We start from the raw sequence: 12,796 nt of genomic DNA on the forward strand, positions 1-12,796 counted from the left end.
TTGACTATAAACAATTAGGCTGTGTGCAAAAAGCCCAATGGCAGCAAAATTCACCAGCCCAAGAGCTGCAAAGAATCTAATATTATCATCCCACCACCACCTCCAGGCTCAACAACTGGTAAGAGGTGTTAGTACCAATATATATAGTGTCTGGTTTTTAGCAAACAAGAGGAAATATCTCTTGTTTGGTCTCATCCTCCCAAAGGTCATTGTTCCAAAAATACTGTGCTTTGTAGTTTTTCTTGTTCGTTTACTTCCTGCAGGTTTTCAAACCGTTATGGTCTCCATTTGTAACTTATTTCTCTCAACAAAACCAGAGAAATTAATGTTATGATTAAGAAGCATTTTTTAAGGTTGGCACAGAGATACTGTGCAGGTCTAGGGACAGCTGTTTGATGTGAAGCAAACTAGGCTTTACACTGCCAAAGAAAGGATTAAGAGTATTACAGAATAATATTGATAGTATAAGGAACAAATGAAATGACATTTCAGATATTCTACTTTGTAATAGCACTAAAGATAAATATATATAGATGAGAAACAGGAATACATTTGTTGGTGGAGTGGCCTGTTAGATTATATACCATATACCATATCTAATAAAAAATGAAATTTGTAATATTTTGGTTGCAATATCAACACAGTTAGAGCAAGTATTAATCTGTTGCTTTTATAAACCACCTAGTGTAAGTAGTTCTTATCTAGGCTGTATCCATGAAGTGTTAGACTGCAATCATAATGGGCTTTAATACATATTAAATGTTGATTTGAATATAGATTGACTAGAACAGAATTGTTCTTTAATAAAGGAGTGGTTAGCTATCTCTACTGCCTATAACTTTACTCAATTAGTCAATAAACCTACAAGAACATGCTGAAAAAACACAGGTTCCTCAAGGCAATCTGCATTGATCATGTTTTTACAAAAAAACCTGAGCTAAGCTCAAGTGTATTTACTATCCGTGCAGTGATCATTATTTAGTTATTACTGTTAGGAATGGAAAAGTTGTGAAATCAAGAGCAAAGATTATATGAGAGGTTTAATCAAGATTCATTAAAAATGTTTTAAATAAGTGTCAGTCTTCAATTCTCACTAAAATTAACCCTCACTATGTTTTTGGGGCCTTTTCTAATATTGTCTGTGGTGAACAATGGCCCTGGTACAGATGTTTATGATCAGAAACACTACCATGCCATGGTTAGACAGGGAGATTAAAGAATACATGAAATTAGGAGTTATCGGAAATTATATAGTAAATGTGAAAAGTTCATCACAAGATGAAATATAAATGAACAAATAACATATAAAGAGAATAAAGTAAATGCTGGTGAAAATGATCAAAAGAGAAAGTGGAATTGTATAAAAGAATTTGTTGAAAAAGAATTTTAATTGTACCTTTTTTAGAATAAGATTAAAAATCTATACCCCAACTTAAAGATATAGCTATTTATCTAAATAATTATCTCATTATCTCACCATTAGTTTACAAAATATGGAAAACAATGCCTGTAAGACATAAAAGGTTTCTTATTTAACAATAGAAAATTATCATTTTTTAATTCTATGCAATTTACACTGTAATTCATTTTCTTTAATTCTTTTTTTGCTCCCTGAAAGAATAGCAACTGTATTAAGCTGCAACTAATTGGGATCCACAATAAACAAACAGATAAACAAACAAATGAATGGGCAACAATATGTTCTTTACTAAGACCACTGCTAAGAAACGCCACCTGAAGAAGGAAGACTGAGATTCCCCAAATTTCTACTGCCAAATTTAAAATGAAGCTTTTTTATTTCAGAACTTAGAAACTATTCATCTTTAATCATCTCATTTAATTAGAGTCAATTTATTTCCATAGTTTTATAAGTAAGATATTATCTGGTTTTCACCAGATATTCATATTTCGGATTTAGCCTGGTGTCTAGAATAAAAACACTGTTGCCAAACACTGATCCCACACCGTCATCAATCAAACTAAGATGAAGCTAAAATGGGGGAAAAAAACTGCATGTGAAAAACTCGACACACCCCACAATTCAACAGAAGTCATCATGTGCAGTTTTTCTTTTCCTCTGTGTGCTTAGTTTACAGTTTATTTTGTGGTCTTTAGTTCCATGATGATGATGAAGATGATTATGACAATGATGATGATAAGACTTACCAAAGTAACTGTAATTTTCAATATGGATATCCCTGCATAGTAAGGTTCCTCATTTCTTTAAAGATCTAATTTCCCATTTTTTTCATTAAAACAGTTACATTACTGTAGGTAACGCAGCATGCTGTTAAAATGTTACTAATAACCTGCTGGAACCACACAATAAGTCATGCAATAAATGAAAAACCATAAGCATTGCAACCACCACCGCTCTGCCTGAAATTGTGTCGAAGCTGTTTGTTCCTATTTGCTGTGTTTGGTTGTAGGCAAACAAGATCGTTCTTTGCTTTGTTTTTTTCTGCATAATGAAATGATGACATTAACACAACAAAGTTGTCTTATTTGCCAAATGACCTTCTTCCATTAGGCTTTTGACCCATTCGGATTTTCTGTTGTTTTTCTACTTCACAAGCATACTATTAAAGTTTTTTAAATTTTACTCTCCTCAATTTGAATGTCAGCATTCTAAGTCTAAAATGGTGATTTACTAAATGGGTCAGATCTGAGTCTTTTTTTTCTTTTGTTTTCTGCTGCCGTAAATGTCTTTTATTTGAGATTTTTTTTTTTACCATCGATATACAAATTATTGTTTGATTTGCCTCTTCTCTGGGCACTGCTTTAATCCACACATGCATGCCTAAAACCATAGCTGTCAAAGTTGCTTTAATAAAACTAGTCACAATTTCTCTGGCGCTACTTGAGCTTAAGGTGGAAAATTAGACAATTAAATTTGAATAATGGGAGCACCTGGTAAAGATCCGATTGCTTTCATTATTTATGGAAATAAGTATTCAGAGGATTCAGTTTTTTTTTCAATAACTGTTTAAAATCCTTCAAGACTTAAAATGATCTGTTTATTTCTACCTATGTTTGTAAATTTGCAACATGTGCACCATTAAATTGGAGTTACATTGCAATATTAAGAAGATATAGGGATAACATAAATTATAGACCCATATTTGATATATATGACTACAAGATTAAACCAGCAGCTATGTTAAAAATGGAAATGTAGAACATGAAGCATGTTTAACTGCATCCAGACTTAGTTTGCCCTTAAATGTTCAAGTCAACAAAAACAAACTATTGAGATGGAAACAAATAAGCAGGGAAACAGTACATTTATATATGAGGCTTACCTGTGCCTGAAGTCTTTATTTCTTTGAACGTTAATGGAAAGCAGGAAGAATTAGAGAGGAAAAGAAAAGAGAGCAAAAGGTGAGCTGTTAGTGGAAGAATTTAATAGAAGTTAGTGGAATTAAGCAGAAGAAAAGATTGATTGTAACAATTTTTATCTTCAAAAACCTCTTTGTGAACATATTAGACTGTTTCAAGGACACCTTCTGTTAAAGTCTCAATACATCCTTTTTAGGTCCTATGAAGAGCGTACTCCAGCTGATGCAGGTGAATAAAAGAGGTAGACCATCAATCCTCTGCCTTTAGGGCATTTATGTCTATCTCAATTGCACTCTGTAGTTTATAGCTAGTGTGTAAGACCATTTGAGCTGCTCATAGTCCTGAGTGGGTGTTAGTAGGCTGCTCCTCAGTTACCTAAGCTCCAGGACACTGGTGACGTTTCCTGTGGTGAAAATCCTCCTCACATAGTTGAAGTCGCCCACGTACAGGCTTCCATCCGAGCCGCAAGCCAGAGCCACGGGGGCCAGGAGTTTGTTTCCATCAGCGAGGCCATTACAGCTGGGGCAGGAGATGCTGCGCCTGCGCCCGTTTCCCATCACGCTGCCGATTACAGGTGGCTGCTGGGAGATGAAGACATTTTCTCCATTGCCCATGTGAAGAATACCTGATGAAGAGCACAGGACAGACATGGGTGGCCTTAGCTTAGCATTCTCATTCTCTTAAGGTATATTTTGCATACAAGAGAAATAAGTTCAGTTGCATGGTCATCAGATGCATTCAGATTTTGAATTAAGCTTACAGTACTTTGACTTTCACCAAAGGTAATACTATTTGCAATTGCATTCAAACATTCTTTCACTTTAATTTTTTTTTAATACAAAATATACCAAGCTAATCCAGATTGGATTTCAATTTTTTCCACATTTTAGTACTGGCTTTAGGTTTATGCTCACCAAATTAGCGGAAGGAAACTCTCCACCCGAGTCTCTGTATTCAATAAGTAACTCCCTCCGTTTTTATACACCATAACAAACATTTTCACTACTCTTAGAGAAGACCATGATGCCGCCATGTTGTATTGTGGGGATGGTGCTGTCAGGTGCAGTTTTAGTCGACTTCTACATGCAGTCCTGGCATGTGGTTCTATGTTTGCTGTGTCCCCTGTACTGTGTCCTTGTAGAAGACTTTTCAATTCTGATGGCTTTTTGTCAGTGATGACTTTTCTATTGCCAATTCTACATAAAGTCAGATATTTGTATATATATATGTATATATGTGTGTGTGTGTGTGTGTGTGTGCCTATCCACGCATCAGGTGGAGGACCATTTTATCAATTTCACCGTAACAATGAGGACCAGTTGTTTTAAAGAGATGATATTTCTTTTGCTGGTCCTCCCAAGGTATTTTGCTAATGGTTAGGGTTAGGGCTGATGTGTCAATTGGGTTAGTGTTAGGGTGAGGTATGCATTGGTAATAGATAGGTTTAATTTTAGTTTTAGGGCATAGAAATGATTGAAAATTACTAAAAATCAATAGAAGTCAAGGGGAATCAACACATGGTCCTCACTACATATAGCAGAACAGAGTGTGTGTGTTTTTAGTACATTGTATTACTGTGTTACTTGTGTAAAAAAAAGGTGAAATAAAAAAACTTAGAATGAAGTACATGAATAATAACTCTCCTTTCAAAAGATCTTTCCACCTGAGCTGTGGTCCTCTACAGCTCATCTAGAGTTACTAGAAAGCACTTTTGCGATGACTGCTCTCCTTGCACAGGGGAGTGATGGCCTAGTGGTTAGAGTAGTGCAATGGCAGCCCACTGCTCCCCAAGGGGATGGGTTAACATGCAGAGAGTGAATATCTCCAGTGTGAGATTAATAAAGTTCAATAAAGAAATAAAATAGGAATAAACGGCCAAGTCTTTCAACTCCAAATTATGCATTACTTTTTGTTATTTTACTCTACTAGAAAATATCATAAAAATGTGTAGTGAATCTTGTGCCTATATAAAATTATAATTTTGCATAGCAGAACATATTTAGCTCTTACTATAATTTCACTAATAATGCTAACATCAAAATATAATGAGGAAAACTCTGAAAATATTGACAAAAGCAAGGTAAGCCATTTATTTAAAGAGCACATTTCACTAGCAAGACAATTCAAGTGCTAATCATGAGAAAAAGAAAAAAAAAGTGCATTGCAGTGACATAAAGGTAATTAAACAATTAATGAAAATGAATAATTAAAGATAATAAAAATTAATAATTCAAATTATGAGATAATTCTAAAAATATATATAAAATGGTAAGGAAAAAAGGAAACTCAACAAAGAATTATATAAATTACAAAAATAAAACAATGCTGTAAATATCAGATTTAAAGTTCATTACATTTATTGTAACCAAATCATTCTCAATTATCTTAATAAACTAAAAGGCATGTTTTCCAATTTGACATGGTAGCTGCATCTCAATTTAAAGGTCTAAATTTCATCATCTGTTGCTTCTATTTATGCAAGTCATTTACAATTCAAAAGACCTCAATTTCTCCTTGTTATATAACAGAACGATGACTATCAGAATCAAGATGAACACTCGATTTTTCACAGCAGCAACACTGGGTAGCAAATGTTAAGAGACGAGTATAATTGAACACAGATTAGAAGATGATGTGATTCTAAATAGGTTTGTATCTGTAGCTAAAGGTGTGGAAATTGCACAGCAGCTCTGTGTTTGCGACGAGAGGTCATCACAGTGGATGAAAACACAGGCGCAATTTCATGCCAAAATGGGGACCAAGAACTGTGGCTCGGGTATAATCTCTCAGAGCAAGAAAAATACACCTCTCAAACCCAATCTTAATCACACGAAAACAAAAATAAGTTACATCAGAATTGTTCATGTTTCTTCCATCTCTAAATCCAAGGGTTCACATGTAAATATTCAGAAACCTCCACTTTTTTTTACATGAGTGGTGCCAATCCGTTTCTTGGAAAATCCCCAAATATGTAAATGTAAAGATGTTCCTGGTGGTCAGTCAATGTAATCATATTTGAAATTCAGCATCTGGGTGTCTGTGGAGGGTTTTTCTGCTTCTGATGGTACTCAGTGACCTGACTCCTTAGAGCAGAACAACATGTGGGCTATCAGAAACGATCAGCCAAGCATCTCTTTCCTGGGATGTGATTTAATCTTTGGGACTGCTGCTGCTCTGAGCAGCAGTCTGACAGCAATTAAATTAGGGATGATTCTAAAAATGCTGGGCATGGGTAAGACTCTGAGGTGCCAAACAGGGGGAAGGGATGGCAATGTGAGGGTGGAGAACCTGGCAGTACTGGTTTTAAAAGCCGGGAGGCAGTTCTATCGATCCTCTAGACACCGTGTCCAGGCTCGGTGTCTTTTACATCAAAGTGCTACCTTTTTGAGCAATTTTCAAGTATGCCTCATCTCCTTAGATGAAACTCTCCAGCCCCAAAACAGACTGTGAAGCCTTGCTAGTGACAGGTGCTGCCAAACTTCATTCCGAACACTGCCTTTGAGGAGTAATTTGTTGGCAATAAGAAAATTGACCCACTTCCTCCTGAAGATGTATAGCAGATATAAAAAGTCAGATCTACCTAAGGCTAAATGATAAAGTAGCATGAAAAAAAAAAATCATATGGAACAGATGGTTAATTGACTGCTGCATTAAAACTGATAAAGTACATGTGGCATATATATTTCTGTACAAGCAGAAAGAAATCTTAATATTAATTGAACTTTTTCCACATTTGTTATTTTGCAAACACCGAACTTCAATGTATTAATCTGGCATAAAAAAAAGAAAGAAAAAAACAACACCAAGTTGAGAATAACTATAAAATGGAGGAGAGAAGATTTCATTTGTTGTAGAGGTGCAGTTACACCTGAAGCTGTCTTTACCACTTCAGGACATTTAAATTACATTATTTTCTGAAGTTTTAATATCCTCTATTAAATAGAATTTTTGTTTTGACTTGGCCATGTTACATACACTTGCTTTTTGCTCTATCTTCAGGATTTTTGCCCTTCATGGAGGTTAACTTTGAACCTGCCAACCCAGATTAATAATGTGTAGCACGGTTTGATTCTACACATTATTAATCTGGTTCTGTTTCCATCAATCGGTTCATGAAAGGAGGGACGTTCAGAAAAAACCTTCTGAGCACAACCAAAGCTTGGCTTTAACAATTCACAGTAACAAATTAAATATCAGCCATAATGGACTACAAAAACATACTATTCCAAAGATGAAATCATAGATTCTGACAAAAATAGATGTGATCAGCAAAACCAAAACATGGTTGTGTGCTTTTTGTTTTGTTTTCTCAGCTATACATCCCACCTTAAACTGCCATACTACAGCATGATTGGCTGGCTAATTTGGGTTCATCTTTAATAGTTAAAAATTTGTGAATGCACAAATACCCCAATAATTCAGCTTGCATGCAGTGAACCCAAGTACTTTTTCCTTTTTTTTTAAGTACATCTCTATATTTAGCTCTGATTATCTTCACATCATATCTTCAAAAAAAAAAAAAGAATCCACCCTATAATGGTTGTACTAACAAGTTTTTCTGTATTGAATGTGCTTTCAGAGTGACATTTTCCTCCACTCAGGGCTTTACAGGTATGCCTACATAAATAGTGTATCTTCTATCACATGACTTTTCTGTCTCCAGTATTTCTGATGGCAAATGCAACTGGGTTTCTTTCAGCAGTTAATAATAGCAGTTACTAATAGTTTTAACAATCCTATTTTAACTGTGGAATAATCTGCAGCTCCATTATGCTCTCTTTGCCTGATCCATCTGTTCAGATAAATGGCAATGCATGCACTGAATGTTATGCAGGGGTGTCCAAACAAGTTTACAACTTAGTAAACAACTTGATGTGGAACATTTTGAAACTTCAGCATTGTTGAAATGATGTCATTAATAAAAGTTAATTTCAAGTTAATTTCAAGGAGTTTAAATAAGTTTGCAAATAGCTTTAGTTGAAACCTGATTGCTAATACACTCTTTGCAATAGTCTGAATATTGGATAAAATTAGTCAACTGTAGTGGCATACACTGTTGATGTTAAAAATACAAAATGATCAATTTAATAAGTGCAATATTGATAAGGATATGGCCATTTATGGATGAACTCACCACTCTGGATATTCAAAGCATGATGCTTGTCTACTGTCCACCCTCCAAGTTTGGAGGCGGTAGTTTCGTAGCCTTGAAGGACAGCAGTCCTCTTCTCCAACAGGATAAGATCTGGGCATGACTCATACTCAAAACCCACTGAAACTACAGAAAAGGGAGCAAAAACGAAATAGTAGGGCTGATCAAAATGTCATTTGGGTCAAATAAAAACAGACCGTACCCAAAATATATTTCATCACTCACCAAAGGCTTCAGACAGGCCATAGACCTTCTGGCTATAGACGTCTGTCTTGTCCCACACAAAGTCATAGGAGAGGTTGGGAGCTGCGGGAAACCACTTTCTGAATAGCCTGCCTTCCACAGCCACCATGAGGTGAACCTTCATCAAGTTGAAAGGAATCGTGGAGTGCGTGAGGGTCACCCTCAGAATCGACTTATAACCTGGAGTTCTGCTGCTCAGATAGCTGAGCTTCATATCTGTCCCGGGTATAGGCACTTCCTCCTGTAGAGACTGGGGGCAAAACAACACAACAGTATTAAATGAAAGGGTGGAAAAGTAAAGGAAAGAAATGAAAAAAGGAAATGAAAGAGAAACAGAGCTAAACAACACTTACATGTTGTTGTTTTTTAATACATTGGGGAAACTTAAATCAGATTTTGTCAAACATTAACATTAAGTATGGATCAGGTAAGATTTACATTCACATCCCCTTGACCATAATTTCTATTTTTCCACAGTATTACTGTCCTACTGCTACGCCTCCCCCTATGAGTATTTAGCATATTAAACATTGTATTTACAAACTTGAATATCTAAAGCATGTTTTTATTGCTAGTCAGATACATAAAGCATATTTTTTTTAGCTCCATGTCAGTGTTTCTTAGAACCAGACCTTAGCTCCAGCTCACAGACTGGTAGTAATCAGATGGTTGATTCTTAGCCAGAATACATCAAAATTAATACATAAACAGAAACCTTGGCCATTTTTGTACATTTTCTCCAATCGTACTAAAATCAATTTATATAAAAAATCCAAGTAAGAACATTTTACTGGTTTCTAAGCTTGAAACCTTTAGAACCTTGATTACAGGAATCAGCCCATTCACAATCACAGCACTGATGTCCTCTGCAGCTTTGTGCACACAGCCAAAGAATACATCAATCAAAGGTGATCACCACTTTCATGTAAGAAGGAAAACATATATATATTTTTCTATTTTATTTGTTTTTGCTGTTTGTAAAGGTGACTATTGTCCAAAACATTTGGTTAAAAAGGCAGTTTTCAGGTTCTGTATGTTTTAGACGCTGACCTGATTTGACACTTTAAACAAATTAATACCTTCTAAATATACCACTGTGGAGTAAGATATTTGGCCAATGATGCAGCAAGGATAGGTTTGGAAAAAGCAAAAAACAGCCCTAGAAAACTGGAAGTGGACCCTCTTGATATAGGGCACTCCACACCTAACTAATAAAAAAAAATGTCTGTGGTTGCAGATATTTGTCCCTGTTTTTATTGAGCGGTTTGTAAAAATCTGGTCTAATGTGACATGGATACAGTTTAAGCTGTATGGATGGATTGATATTCATATAATAACAGAATACAGTATTAATATAAAGTAAGTGAGGATTTTATTTTAACTAATAGTTTAAAGCTTCCAACATGTAATCCGTGCTGCCTTTTTCAAATTAACTACAAATGAAGGGAAACATTTTTGGGCAAGAGAAAGCTTCTGGTTTGAAATTGTAATCATTTAATTTTGTGTTGATCAGTTTTAACTGATGGCGAGATGGCTAAAGGCTTGAAGGGATCAAAGAATTTGTCGCCATTCATCAAATTCATCAAAACTAATTATGCTATATCATTCATTATTCCTTCTTTTTTAAGCAGTATCTGTATCAAAGAAACTGGAGAAATTTTTTTTTCCTATTTTATAAAAAAAAAAAATTGGAATTTATTCAAATTTAGATTTTAATTGACGATTGCAAACATGTGAAAAGCCGGATTGGTACAGCTCTACACTCAACTAGGATTACTTTGTTGTTTGATACGTCTTAAAGGCATATTTAACATTTGCATTTATTTTGTTTTAATTTTGTAACATACCACTACCAAACACAAAAACTCAGATTACCCACTGATGTGTGTGGGCTTACCAGTGCACCACTAACAAGCTGGTAATTAATATGTTTGTCAGTCGGTCAGAGGGAAGACTGTTGTCTTGTATTTTTCATTACTAGCCTTAAACCATATGTGGGCACTAGTGGGAAGTTAAAACACTAACTGGTGGACAATTACACTCATGGATGAAATGGTATCCGATGAAGGATTTCTTCAGAAATACTCCAAAGAGCATTTCTGAGAAGTGATTTAATAACTTCAAATGCTTCATTAAAAGAGCAGTTCCCCCAGCAATCCATATGACAATGGCGCAGCAAGGGTGCCCAAGGGTTCTGACTCTACACAGTACAATAACATATTCAGTTATGAATGGAGCTTAGTGACAGCCAATAGTGATGCCTTAGGAACTTTCCTCCAAGATCGGACCTTTAACAACCTCTGGATGATAGAAGCTGTTAATGAGCACTTTAATACAGTACAGTGTGTACAGATCTGAGTTCAAGGCTTGACAGCACGGGTTGGTTGGCCTGGTCCTCTTGACTAAAATTAAATCGGCTCTTGACGCTTGTCTCCACGGCCCCAAACGACATGTGGAGCAGCAATCAAAACAGCTGCTCAAAGCGACATTGGTCAGAGGACATGTCACTTCCGATGTATTTATTTTTAAATGTTTACAGATTGCAGCTATTTGCGCTTGACTGATCAAAATTCCTTTTTGTAAGCGAACAAGGATGTTGTCTTTCTGTGGCACGATCTGAATATGAACAAAAGTCAGAGCTGCTATAAATAGATTCAACTGAATACAACATTTTTAGACATGATATTAATCATTTAAAGGACAGAGATATGCCCGCAGACATATAGAATCAACTAGCTGAACTGCACAGATGCTCATATGTGTGATTACACACACAAAACATGCAGATGTGGGCGAGCCACCAATAACTGTGTGGGTGGGATATTTAAAAGCAAATCCTTATGCACAGAGAGCATGTTTTAAAGGAATAACCTACAATTTGCTGAGTTCTTCCTTATGGATGCAAAGCAAAAGAATATTCTTAGGCCAAACCATTCATTTGATTGAGGCTAGATGCATGGCTAAAAACATCTCAAACGTATAGAACCCACTCACAAAGTCCTGCTTTTAATAGTATTTTAGTATGAAATTCTCTTGACAAACACCAAAATAATACATGAGTCATTTTGGAATGTAGCTGGTGGTTGACTGTGATCGACATTATGCTTTGTCTGAGTGCACACACCCCCCCAAGGGAAATCTGCACTGTAACAGGGCATGGGCTGGTTTGATGTATTTAAAACAACACCAGCATGGTGTTAATGCAACAAAAATTCTCTGAATTACAATTTTTACTGCTTACTATGATTTTTATGGATGATAGAAACCAGCTTTTGCACAGTAAATAAGTTATAAGGTTTGCAAAACCAGATATACTATATTCTAGACTATATTCTTCATAATTCTATGTTTTCCATATCTATGCAAACATAGAGATAGAAGTATGGAAAAAAAGGTTTAAAGATTTTAGACCACAGGTAAGAAATAGCCTGTACACATGAAAATATTGGCCGTGTCTAAAACTACATTTCAACCTCTTTTAGACTTTGTCAGCCTTCTTAGGAACACTGCTTAATTTGGCCAATTTTACAAGAGAGATATAAATGACAGTACAGCCAAGAGCCATGGTCTCTATTCCACTTTAGTTTATGAATAATGTTACAATCTTCTCCCAGCTGTTAGGGAAGAGTTATTTGAAGGAGAGACCCACTTAGGTCCTTCCTGCAGGGAAGTGAGTAGAGCGGGAGGCGAAGCATCACCTGGATTTCCGGCACCACTGTCCCCCTTTCTGAGCAGGAGCCGGCGAAGGCTGTGAGCGGCGCCGGGGACACCACAGGGATGGGCCGGGAAAAGCTGCTGAGGTCGCAGCTCGGGATGTCATTTTCCTCGTGCCGCATGACAATGGTGTCCATGACAAAGAACCGTCCCCATGGCAACCACAGAGTGTGCTCCTGGGTGATGAATGGAGCGCGCTCAAAGTGCAGGGCTATGGCTATGCCCCCGTTGGTCACCAAGTCGAAACTGGAAAAACAGATGCGAACAATGTCAGAGAGGATGAACTGATTCCCATTTTATCTTTTATATTGTCATTGTTATAATGAGTCAGGGAGTAATGAAAAATGG

The 12,796-nt window shown here is 36.1% G+C and overlaps 1 protein-coding gene across 11 annotated transcripts in view; it reads right to left on the bottom strand.

Annotated features, from left to right (window-relative positions):
• tenm4 (teneurin transmembrane protein 4) overlaps positions 1–12,796 on the bottom strand; it is a 275,962-nt gene that overhangs the window by 59,255 nt on the left and 203,911 nt on the right. For 7 of the 11 annotated variants that reach the window (XM_038282836.1, XM_038282838.1, XM_038282835.1 and 4 more), the window contains 5 exons: positions 12,433–12,694; positions 8,717–8,984; positions 8,474–8,617; positions 3,715–3,964; positions 3,303–3,323 (listed from right to left, as the gene is read on the bottom strand). In XM_038282836.1, coding sequence (XP_038138764.1) covers positions 3,303–3,323; positions 3,715–3,964; positions 8,474–8,617; positions 8,717–8,984; positions 12,433–12,694 — 945 coding nt within the window. The remainder of the gene's footprint in view (positions 1–3,302; positions 3,324–3,714; positions 3,965–8,473; positions 8,618–8,716; positions 8,985–12,432; positions 12,695–12,796) is intronic. The other 4 variants (XM_038282837.1, XM_038282834.1, XM_038282831.1 and 1 more) reach the window with 1 other exon arrangement.

Source organism: Cyprinodon tularosa, unplaced genomic scaffold (genome assembly GCF_016077235.1).
Source record: "Cyprinodon tularosa strain WSP-4 unplaced genomic scaffold, ASM1607723v1 ctg188, whole genome shotgun sequence".
NCBI lineage: Eukaryota > Metazoa > Chordata > Actinopteri > Cyprinodontiformes > Cyprinodontidae > Cyprinodon > Cyprinodon tularosa.